This window comes from Larus michahellis, chromosome Z (genome assembly GCF_964199755.1).
Source record: "Larus michahellis chromosome Z, bLarMic1.1, whole genome shotgun sequence".
NCBI lineage: Eukaryota > Metazoa > Chordata > Aves > Charadriiformes > Laridae > Larus > Larus michahellis.
The window spans coordinates 25481071-25493642 of record NC_133930.1 but is presented as its reverse complement, the minus strand read 5'-3'; the positions used below and the strand labels follow the sequence as shown (position 1 = coordinate 25493642).

At 36.9% G+C, this 12572-nt stretch overlaps 1 protein-coding gene across 1 annotated transcript in view; it reads left to right on the top strand.

The window, feature by feature from the left end:
• The window catches only part of JMY (junction mediating and regulatory protein, p53 cofactor), a 68410-nt gene that overhangs the window by 19973 nt on the left and 35865 nt on the right, over positions 1-12572 (top strand). The window contains exon 2 of the mRNA XM_074570704.1: positions 1278-1451. Within this exon, the coding sequence (XP_074426805.1) occupies positions 1278-1451 (174 nt within the window). The remainder of the gene's footprint in view (positions 1-1277; positions 1452-12572) is intronic.

Below are 12572 nucleotides of genomic sequence, written 5' to 3'. Positions count from 1 at the left end.
GGGTAGACAGTATGGTAATCAAGACACTTTTGAGTGTCCTGGCATATAAATGAACTATGCTGTTGACCAAAGCTCCAATTTCTAATTTGCAGTTCCCTCTCTTTTATCTTCTAGTTTTAATCCTTGATGCACTTGAGTGTAGTGAGAATGTTTCATGTACACTTGGCATCTGACTTGAATGAACAGATAGAAGATACAACGTGCTTTTTTCATAGTTCTTCTAATCTATGTTAAGTTTAAATAAACTTGGACTATGAATATATGCTTTTGAGATGATAATATATAGGACAAGAGACTTTGACACTGAAAATTACATAACGGGCGATTAATTTTACATAATCTTGTCTTTGTAAATACATTAAGTACCCCACACGTCTGTATGAGATTAGTTTTTGTTAAATAGTTGAATATTTTTTTTAGAAATGGTGAAAGATTTCCAGCACTATGTGAGTTGTGCCTGGGCAAATGCCCCAAATAGATGCAAAACAGGCATATAAATTAAAAACGTACATTGTAGCAAATTTGTACAAACAGATGAATTTTCATCATCTTAAAAAACAAAGGAAGGAATGCACAGACTTTGATATTATGTTTTCTTATATGAATTAAAACATAAAGTATTACATTTTAAGTATTTTTTTAAATAGAAAAATCTAATGGAAACTTTGTGTTGAAATGTCATGCATTTGAAAATTTGAAATTTGAAATTTCATGCCTACACGGTCTCTAGGCTAAAATCATAAACCTGAAGGCAAAATTACCAGAAAGGCAAATCACTGTTTTCTTTCATATAGATTCTTGTCTGTGTCTGGAGCTGATATAATGGCACTGTGTGGGTCCAGAGTAGAGAGCGCCAAAAAAAAAACCCCGAACACCAAAAAACCGAGAGAGATCAAAATGTGCCTTGTCTTCTTTTGGGAAATGTGTGAAGTAGCATAGCTGATTGCTACGTTATAGAGTCTTGCATTAAGTTGCTTTTTGTGCTGTGTTTATGCTCATATTCATTACCTTCTAGCGATTTTTGAAAGAAAAAATCAACAGGATCGTTGCACATTTTGATTTAAGGTTATTGGAGAACGTGGTCCTACTTGGCTGGCTAAAATTAAGATGTGGATGGGGATTAAGATTTTTTGTTTGTTTGTTTATTTGTACATTTCTCTGAGTGATGATTTTGTGGGAGAGGGAAGATAATACAAAGGATGGGTTAAAAAATGTTTTCTAAATGACTGTCACTTTTAGCAGGAGTGTTTGAACTAAAATTGGCGCTTTTTCTACAGCTTCTGGAAAAACATAAGAACACGGAAAGCATGGTAGAGCTGCTTGAACTGTATCAAATGGAAGATGAAGCTTACAGTAGTCTTGCAGAAGCTACCACAGAGCTCTACCAGTACTTACTACAGCCATTCAGAGATATGAGGGAACTTGCGATGCTTAGAAGACAGCAGATAAAGGTATGGTAAAGGTAACTGAACTTCTTATTAATGTGGAAATTGTGATTTTTAGTTACTATTTACTGCTTTTATTATGCAGTATGTACTCGGAAACTATGGTTTCTCCATTAGTTGACCCTATTTTTCTGGTTCCTCCACTCAGAGGAGTGCTTTTGAAGAGTGAGAACATCTGACATTTATAGCTAACCATCACCTGTTTAACTTACTGTGTTTGACTGTTCAAATTCATTGCTGAATTTAATAGGTGAAAATTAAGAATTTTGTTATTACTGTGAATACTGACTAATATATAAAATAGATACTGTACTTATGTCTCTTTCTGTGCTATTCTTTTAAAAGATTGTACAGGAAGTTAATTTTAGTTTTCTGAGATAATCCGATAAACCACGACAAGTCAGTAGCTTCTCATCCAATCTTGTGAAACACTTAAACATGGAAGCGTATTAGATGTATATAATTTTTTGTGACACTTTAACAGTGTATTTTGCAAAGCTAAAAAAACATAGCCAGCTGAATAATACGCCACTTTTTTAAAACTGTTTTATAATGCCTATGTTTGATTTATTTTAAAATAATTCCAATTTTAAATACTCAACCAAAAATAACAAATGTCATCTTTATTGCATCTCAGAAGCACTTTTGATAAAATCATTGGTTCTTATGCAGATTATTAAGACTGTAGTCTTCTGATTCATCTAATATATGTGTGGTAACATAGCAGTTAAAATGGGTTTGTTTCATTTAATCTGTATTGCAAATGTCAATTTATCTCAGCTTGGCACCTTGTTCAATTAGCCAACATTGTTTTTACTGGTTTCAATTTAAAACTACAATGTTTTTCTCTGGTTTTGACTGTAGAAAGAGAGAGGTAGGCAAAAGGATTTACAATTCAAAAACTGTTTTTATTTTGAGCTATTGCTCTGTCCATAAAGTAATGTTTCAGAAAGTTCAGCAATCTGAAACTAACTCAGTCAGATAGTGTGATGACATTTGAACTAAAAGTGCTTTTTTTTTTTCCCGCCAAATGATAAATGTTGCTGCATAGAGAATTGGGATGAATATTTTTTTTCAGATGGCTGAAGATTATGAACACTACATTTAATAAGAGGCCTTCTTCAAAGCACGATGAAACAGTTCCCATTTTATTAGAATTTGTAGGAGAAGAAAAGATTATTTTTTTGTCTTTTGTCAAACAAGAAAAGATAAATATTATATTGAGTAGGGAACGTGATCCAAGAGTTGTCTTGTTTTTTTTATTTTTCCTTTTTTTTTTTAACCTCAATGATCGTTTGAATTACAGCTTTAAAATACCTCATTTTCTATTTTTTCTGAAAGAACAACCTTGGTAAACTTCAGAGGTGTGTTCTGTGGTTGATTTTTTTTTTTTTTAGTTGTACATAGTTGCATCGAATGTACGTTAAGTTCTCTTCCTAACTTGGCAATTTTCGAGTTATAAAACTCCGTCATCTGTATTATGTGGTAGAGAAAGATGCCATCTCTTGTTTTTATTTCATTGTTTGAGAGAAAGCAGTACTTGTATCTATGATGACAAAATATATATTACGCTGGGTATCTAGGGTGGAAGAATTGCTTTATAAATAGAACTTGAGCATGAAATGGTTTGTGTTAACTTGCTGAGTATGTTTTTCTGGCAGGCTTAATAATGGAACAAAGATCCTTAGGTTTCTATAAACTCTTATGGCTGGGGTTAGCTCCATTTGCATGGAGTATTTCTAGAATGGAAGTATTTCTGATGCCTCGGTGAAATGGGAGCTGTGAACATATAATACTGTTTACATATGAAGGGTGACAAGGAGGAAGATAAAGTTTGCATGTAGGGCAGGGTAAGGAAGGTATAACCTGCAGAATGTGTTATTAAAATGAAAAAATCAGTTACAAGGATAATTAAGCTTGAATACAAATATCAGTATTTAGTCAAAATTGCATATGCCTTCTGTAATTATTTTATTTGATGCTTTTAGAAGTTTTCTGTATTAGGTATCTGTTTTTGATTTGTTGGGAAGTTGTTTTAGTTTTGCTTGTTTTTTTTTTTTTTAAAGAATTTGGGGTTTTTAATAAATATTTTAATCAGTTTCACTTTGTCAGTTTTCAGAATGAATTTAGGAGGAAATTAGGTGTGTTTATTGTCGTCTTTTTGGAGCAAAATTGGAAAGATTGGAAGATACATCATCTGGGTGTTAAATTTCTGATGTTGTGAAACTTTTAGCAAAAGCAAAGCCTACAGGAGGGAAGGGAGAAACAAACACAAAATTGTGTCTGCTTGGTGGAGGCTTATTAAAGTAGGATAGCTGTATTCTCTGCAGATTCTTCAGGCAAAAAAACAACACCAAGACAACCCAAAACAAAGGTTCATAGCAAAGCTTGAAAATGCAGATTAGTGTTGTCCATGATAGAAGTGGGGGGTTTGGTTGGTTGGTTGAGGTTTTTATGGTTTTTAGCTTTATATCATGCTAGTTTTTCAGTTGTATTTTTCCTCATGTAGTGCCCCATTAGAGGATGGATTGTTCAGCATGGTGGAGGACTAGAAAGATACCTGTGGTCTGGTGCCTTTGATTTCAGATAGCTAAATGTTAATTTTGTCAGATCCCCATATATAGTGCAGTTGTCTTCTGAAAGTATGGACCAGTTAGCGTTGATATATGGCTATAGAACTTACTGACAGGTTCATGTGATGAAGCTCTCTAAGCCTTTTAAGACCAAGATATAAAACGTTCTTAGATACAGGGTACCAAATCTGGTTATTTAAAAACAAAATAAAAAGAATTCAAAAGAATAAGTTCATGGTTATAACCCAATAACCCCAAGTCTTTTATGTATGTACAGTTGTGTTCACCACTCTTCACAGAGAGGAGTCTACCTTGCTACTTTGAATTGTTGTGGTCTTATAGCTGTGGACAGTACTTCACAGTCATGTGGAGTAGGTGCTGTTTCATCAAACCCCAGGTGAAATCACTGGGAGGCTTTCTTTTTCATGCATTTTTTTTTCACTTTTTTTAATGTGCTTGGGGTTAGACAAAAGATAAAATGTAAGATAAATTGTTTCATAACCTACATGCAGATGCCAGCAAAACTGACATGAGCATTCTTGAAGGTCTGAGTTGGACTGGATTGTTGCTTAACTGAGAACTGATAGTATCTTGATACAGGCGAGAGTCTACAGTCATCATTACCTCTCAATTCATCTCCAGGAAATGAGAACATAAAATGTAATTATGTATTTAAAAGCACTGTTAGTTTCATTGCATACATATTCATTATTTTCACAGACATGTTAATTCACTTAAACGTAAGGGGAGATTTTAAGGTCTAATGTTGAAGTCTGTCACTGGAAATAAGAGATCAGAACAGCGTGTATGTTGGTAATTCATCAGATTCAGGGTTTTTTAAATTGTAGAATGCTTTATTAGTCTATGTTGTGCCTCCCTTTCAAGCTCCTTTAAGCAGGTACTCATATAGTTGAAAATATAACTCTGTCTCAACCAAACGCAGATTTATTTGTTGGTTTAATACTTCATGGTGAATTGCAGTAGTGAACCTTATAACTAACTTGACTTTGATTTGTGTAAAATGAAATACTTAAAAATAAATTATGTTGCGTTGAACATTTTAACTTTTGGTTTAAAAAAAAGTATTTTCACAAAGTACAAAACAGGTTCAAAGAAGGTAAGTTTAATGATGAGGAGAGCAAAATAGAACTACTTAAATACTTAGAATACTTTAAGAAAAAAAATCTCACAGTCAATTGAAGATATTTTGGGGAAGGGTGTGTATATCACAGAATCATAGAATGGTTTGGGTTAGAAGGGACCTTAGAGATCATCTAGTTCCACCCCCCCTGCCGTGGGCAGGGACACCTCCCACTAGACCAGGCTGCTCAAAGCCCCATCCAGCCTGGCCTTGAACACTTCCAGGGATGGGGCATCCACAGCTTCTCTGGACAACCTGTCCCAGTGCCTCACCACCCTCACAGTGAAGAATTTCTTCCTAATATCCAATCTAAATTTGCCCTTTTTCAGTTTAAAACTGTTACTCCTTGTCCTATTGCTTCACTCCCTGATAAAGAGTCCCTCCCCATCTTTCCTGTAGGCCCCCTTTAGGTACTGTAAGGCTGCTATAAGTCTCCCCAGAGCCTCCTCTTCTCCAGGCTGAACAACCCCAACTCTGTCAGCCTGTCCTCATAGCAGAGGTGCTCCAGCCCTCTGATCATCTTCGTGGCCCTCTGTCAGACCCGTTTCAACAGGTCCATGTCCTTCTTGTGCTGAGGACTCCAGAGCTGGACGCAGCACTCCAGGTGGGGTCTCACCGGAGCAGAGTAGAGGGGGAGAATCCCCTCCCTTGACCTGCTGGCCATACTTCTTTTGATGCAGCCCAGGATGCGGTTGTCTTTCTGAGCTGCAAGCTTACATTGCTGGCTCATGTTGAGTTTCTCATTCACCAGCACTCCCAAGTCCTTCTCCTCAGGGCTGCTCCCAAGCCATTCTCCGCCCAAACTGTGTTTGTGCCTGGGATTGCCATGACCCAGGCGCAGGACCTTGCACTTGGCCTGGTTGGACTTTGAGGTTCGCAGGGGCCAATCTGTCAAGCCTGTCAAGATCCTTCTGGATGGCATCCCTTCCCTCCAGTGTGTCAGCCACACCACACGGCTTGCTGTCACCAGCGAACTTGCTGAGGGTGCACTCAATCCCACTGTCCATGTCTTCGAGAAAGATGTTAAACAGCACTGGTCCCAGTACTGACCCGTGAGGAATGCCACTTGTCACTGCTTTCCACTTGGACATTGAGCCATTGACCTCAAATCCATGCCTTTCCAATTTATAGACCAGGATATCATGCGGGACAGTGTCATATGCTTTGTGTAAGTCCAGGTAGATGACGTCGGTTGCTCTCCCCTTAGCTACCAAAGCTGTGGCAACATCGTAGAAGGCTACCAGATTTGTCAGGCATGACTTGCCCTTGGTGAAGCCATGTTGGCTGTCACCAGTCACCTCCTTATTTTTTATGTGCCTTAGCAGAGATTCCATGATCTTGCTGGGCACAGAGGTGAAACTGACCGGTCTGTAGTTCCCTGGGTCTTCCTCTTTTCCGTTTTTGAAAATGGGGGTTATGTTTCCGCTTTTCCAGTCACCAGGAACTTCACCAGACTGCCACGACTTTTCAAATATAATGGAAAGCAGCTTAACAACTTCAACCGCCAGTTCCCTCAGGCCCCATGGATGAGTTTTATCAGGTCCCATGGACTTGTGTACCTTCAGGTTCCTCAGATGGTCTTGAACCTGATCTTCCCCTGCAGTGGATGGTTCTTCATTCTCATAGCCCCTGTTTTTGCCTTCTGCAACTTGGCTGGTGTGGTTGGAGCCATTGCCGATGAAGACCAAGGTGAAAAAGTCATTCAGTACCTCAGCCTTTTCCATATCCTGAGTGACCAGGTCTCCTGTTTCCTTCCAGAGAGGGCGCACATCTTCCCTAGTCTTCCCTTTATCCTTGACATACTTACAGAAGTTTTCCGTGTTATCCTTGATGTCCCTAGCCAGATTTAATTCTATCTGGCCTTAATATCAATGCTTCATGCTATTAATTTGTGGTGTTGTTCCCATGTATCAAATGGGTGAGTTCTGTATTACTAAATCTATGTTTTTGTTATTGGCTCTTAAATAACTGATGTCTTAGTGAGCTGGTGTTTGAACTGTGCATTATTTTTTTTTTTTGTCTCGTAATATTTTTGAGTGCATGGTGGTCTTGCAGTGAAAAAGATGAATATAAAGCTACACAAGCCACATTGGAGGACACTAAAGCAGCACTGATTAAAATGTATAATTACTTGGATGGCAATCAACTCAATTTCATTCTTCTTAGTTTGCGAACCACACCCTCCAGTAGTTACAGAATAGTGACTTGCTGCCAACAAGTTGATGAAAAATGTCTGATAAAAACAGCAGTACTTGGTGGAGGGACTGAAACACTTCAAAGAATTTTTAAGTCCCTTTTAGTATATATGTAGTTGAAGATAAATCCTCACATAACCAGAAATCATAGCCAAATAAACTTGGCTTTTAAAAAACCTGTAGAGTAGGGAAGAAACAGTAATCTAAGTTTAGGCAAAATGGCTGGATTTGCAAATGAGGTTGTACACTTTGTTGAAAATACGGCTTTCTTGTTTGAGAAACTGGTGTAATATGCTGAATTACGCTGTGATAGTCTTTATAGTCTCTAAGTCTATTTCAGAAGGGTTGTATGCCAGTTTCTGTTTACATTCTGAACTACAAATCCTCTAGATTTATTATATGAACTCATAGCAAAATATTTTGCTGACTTAAAATCAGGGTTTTATGGGCTTTCTGAAAAAATAATGCTCTGAACAGGTGATCTGATGGAAGGCAAGCTGGTGGTCTGAATAAGTGAGAAAACTGAACTCTTAAAAAGAGGTTGCTGACGACAGAACCATGGCGTGTATCTGGTCACTTAAATCTGCTTGTCTGCAAGGTGAACAGAGCACAAAACTGCTCCGGATAGTCAACTGTAGAACTGCTTAGTAAGACTTGTAGAAAAATCTGATTATGTTTGAATGCCAAAAGGTAGGTTTGGCTGTGCTTTTTTAATTTTAATTTTTTTTAAAGTTCCCTTATAAAAGGCTATGCTGGATAATAAAATGGTAGGTGAAATTGTCAATAAAAAGTAATGCCTGTGCAGAAGGATGATGACAACCTCCAAAAGTGTACATGCACATTTGTATGCACTTAATTAACTATTACTCCTGAGGGAAAAGGTAAGAGAATTATCTTGAGCAATTTTCTGAAGATAGCTTGCCATTCAGCATTTTGAAAGAGGAAAGAAAGGTTTTGAATTATTACGGACTTCCTCCCCCTCCCCCCCAATGAAACAGAAAACAACATCAGACCTTTGTATATATCCACAGTATACTTGGATCTTAAATCCTGCTGGTTTAGTTTCTCCCTCTCAAAAACATACCGTAGGATCAGAATAGTTACAGGATGGCAGTGAAGATATTAAGGGTATTTCCCTGCAAACAGCCTCAGAGCAGGGACAGAGTAAATGAACCAGATTACTTTAGTTTGGAAAGCATGTGACTGATGTAAGATAAGAAGGAGATCTATAAATCATTGATGATATGGGGGAGAAAATATTGAATTATTTCTTTCAGTCTTTCTCATGCTAAAAAAAAAAATAGCAGCCCCTCAATGTACTCATGGTGCTTTAAAACAGCCTTCAAATAAAGGAAAAAGAATGAAACTCTTATTAAACGCACCTTACATGCTCTGTGGCAATAATTTCCAAATTTTAACTATGGACAGGAAGTGTATATGCGTTACAGGAAGAGATAGACCGATCAGTGGCTATTAACAACGATTCAGATTAGCCATCGGCTCAGGAAGCCTCTAAGCTGTTTAGTAACAGAGGTTGGGAGTTATCAATGTATCCATACCTTGTGTTTTAATTTTTTTTTTCTCCAAGTGCTAGTAATAATTCCTTTTGGAGGCAAAGGCCAGGACAGCCTTAGATCTGACCTAAGATTAGATTATGAGGGGAAGTGGTATGGAAAGATGCATCATCAGAATGTCCATTTAAAAAGGCATCTTGGTGAAACTCTGGAAGGATGTTAAACATGCAGAAAATACTAAATTGTGTGTCCCTGCAAGGAATAAAGGAGTGAAAGCTGGATGTGTATGATTTTCTATTTTGCAGTGTTGGAGACAGGGAAGGAGGAAGAAAGAAGGAAGATACTTCGATGTAATGTTATGTAGGCTGGGAAGGGGGCTTAAGGTCTTCAAAGGCAGGATAACTAGATCATGAGGGTGTAATTTTGCAAGTCCATGTTTACCTAAATCTGTAGATAGATTGAAATCAAACAGGTGTTTTGTTTTTTTTTTTCAGTAGTGGTCTGAAAAAAACCCAATTTTTATAAGCTTTCATGATATTTGCTGACTTTATACTGGGTCTTGTAGGGCTTTATTTGCAGTTGTTACAGTTATTATCAGTATCCCTATTCATGGGTATTTATATGTGTTTAAGCTGATCTCTTGTCTAATACTTGTGACATTATTATTTTCCTTTTTTCTATATATAAAAATTGTCAGCTATATTTTGATTAATTCTTCATGTTCGTGCTTAACGTTTTGTCTATTTTATATATTAAGGTATTTTTAACTGAAGATTTAAAAATCTGTCCAATCCTTTTGGTCCACAGAATCTATAACATCCAGAAACATTTACGCCCACTTGCTTTAACAGTTTAGCTCACTTGTTTAAACAAAGTTTTCATATAACTAGTAGACTGTGTCTTATTTAAAATATATATATTCTTCTAAAAAGAAAACTTTCTTTTTGAAAGTGAACTTTTTTTTAGAATCAGAGTACAGTCAATGAAGTGGAAATCTAGATAAAGGGTTTGTGCTATACACGTGAATAAATAAGGAAGGCATAACTTAAAATGTACAATTTAGCCTTAATTGTGTCAATTGCCAATATAAAATACTTTAACTTAGCGGATTTAATGCTCCGTTATATACACTCTTATGTGTCCGTGGGGAAAAAAACAGTTGAATAATCACAGTCATTCCTCTTACTCTTGCTATAACCTTAATCTTCTATGATTTTTCTCCTCTGAATACTTCCTAATTTTTCAGCATTCTCCATAGTTTTGAAAAAACATTCCCCACTGCACTTTACAGTACAGTAACTTTATTTACTCTTCTTTCTGTATGTCCCATCACTTTGCTTGCTTTTATCTTACTTCCCTTACAGTCTTTATTGAACTGCATATGTTGTTCGCCTATATCTTGATGAAGATAATCAAAACCTCTGTAGTTTGTATTGCTAATCCCAGGCTCCAGATATTTTAAGGATGCTAGTCCATCCAATCTAAGTTAGTTTGCATGTATTAACACTAATTTGTTTTACTTCAGAAACATATCCATACAGAGTAGAAATGTGTTCTTTTATCTTCCATTACTCTGAAGCAATAGCTGATGGAAATAGATGTTTACATGATGTGTTGAAGTTAAGTTTCTGCTATTTCTTCTTCTTGTGTGCTTTCTGACAACCACTTTTGTGAAAGTGTCATAATTTTCTTAGTTTCAAAGCATTATCTGAAGTAAAGCTTGAAAAACATGAAAGTCTTCAAAAGTGAGTTTCATCATCAGGAAAAGGGGAAAAAAAAATCTTAGCCAATTTTACCATGAGGCTTGGGTTCTTCTCCAAGAGGTTCTTCTCCATGTGTTTTAGGAAGAGTAGCTGGAATAGTCTTTTTGAGAAAGTGATTACTAGGAAAGAAACTGTAAATTTGGCTATGTTGATCCAGTGGTAAGATAAGAGGTTTTTCTGTTAGATCACAGTTTCTCCAGAACTTTGAGTCCAAATGAGGAACTTCCAGACCAAAAAGTGAGTTTGAGAAAATGTTAGGGAAATGAAAAGCCTTTTAGGTCAGAAAAAACTTCAACTATATCAGAGTTTCTTAATCTTTAACTAAAATAAATTTTTAACTAAAATAATTTTTTACTGAATCTAAAATAGATACCTATGTTTAAAAGAAGTGTCAATTAGATGACAGTACTTCTTAGTTTTTCTTTCCTCACTCTGTCCATTGCAATTCTTTTGTGCCTTCTCTTAGTCATATCTAGCATGGACAACAGTAATTTTAAAAAAAATTTCTCTGCTTAGTCTAGAAAATGAGCTGTGCTCTTTTATGGACTATAAAACTAAAAGGTGCTGGCATCATAAAGGTGTGAAGTGAGCAAAATGAAGTATAAACCTGTTGTGCATGCATTGCAAATAGTAATGGAATGCAGAAGCACATAAGAGCTTCCATTAATTCCATAATGAGAGTTATTGTCTTGCATCAAGGTGATTAATTATTGAAGACAACATAGCAAACAAAGTCTTCAAAACTCATGAGCCTGTTCATGTTGCTATGTAATGGTCCACATCTGTTTCCCTCTTCCTTTTTAAGTAGGATAGGATAAACAGAAAGAGGGGTCACTTCTACCATGAAGGTGCTGTAGGTAAGAAGGAAAGCTGCCATACATTCTTCATAGGCTGCAGCCTCCAGAGGCAGGTTCCCTGTCTTTCCTCCCCAGCTTTTCTCCCTATCACAGCTGTGGCCTTCCCTTAACTAAACTAACTTTTTTTTTTTCTCATGGGCTTACTTTCTATTTCCTATGATAACATACAACTCCAAATAATTTCTATCTTTTATATAAATGTACCCAAATTATATTATTTAAATTGAATATTATGATTTCATATATATTTGCTGTTGTGGCACTTTACCGGTCTGGGATGTAATGCTCAGCCAGCCATTCGGCAAGGGGCGCTGTGTGTATTTTACCACTATGTCTCAGTAGTTCATCTCTGTTTTTAACTGGTGATTGTCTGTCCTGCCCTGAAAGCATGACAAGCATAAATTTCGTTAATAACTGGGAGATTATAATAACTTTCTAGGTAGGTTGCAGTTGAAACCTGATAGTTTTTCTCTCAAGTGATTGGTGCTTGTCAGTATTTACACACACAATATGGCTGTCTGGTTTTTCCATGTTTCCTCAGTCACATGGCCAAAAGTGGCTGTTTACATACCCTCTATATTTTAGTGTGTCACAGTCATTTGGTTTTAATTATAAAGAATGACAGTAATAACCTTTGGAAAGGTTGCTAGCAGTATTTTCTTTTACGCTGGTATTTTCTTTTCATAACTACATTTTTTTTGCTACACTTCTTAATGGAAAAATTGAATTGGGTGGAATGCACTGGCTGGATGGGGGGAGATTGCTTTTCCCATGGGGAGCACTGGAGCACATTCAGATTAATGGAGGGGTTGTCAGAGGCCACAGGGTGTGTATGTCAGGCGAGCCCAGAGCAGTAAGCTTGGTCAAGAACACAGCAAGCCTGCTGGGAGAAGCAGGGAGCAGCAGACAGCTAGACCCCAGAGACTGCAACTTCCAGGGTACCAAAGGAGTCTTAAAGTTTGCTGCTCAGAAAGTCATTGACCTAAAAGAAACAAAGCTTGGAAGCAAGGGCCTGTCTTCGAGGACAATGTGGACTTTGTTCTGGACTTTTGCTCTTTCTGGAGTCTCCTTCTGACAGGTCTGC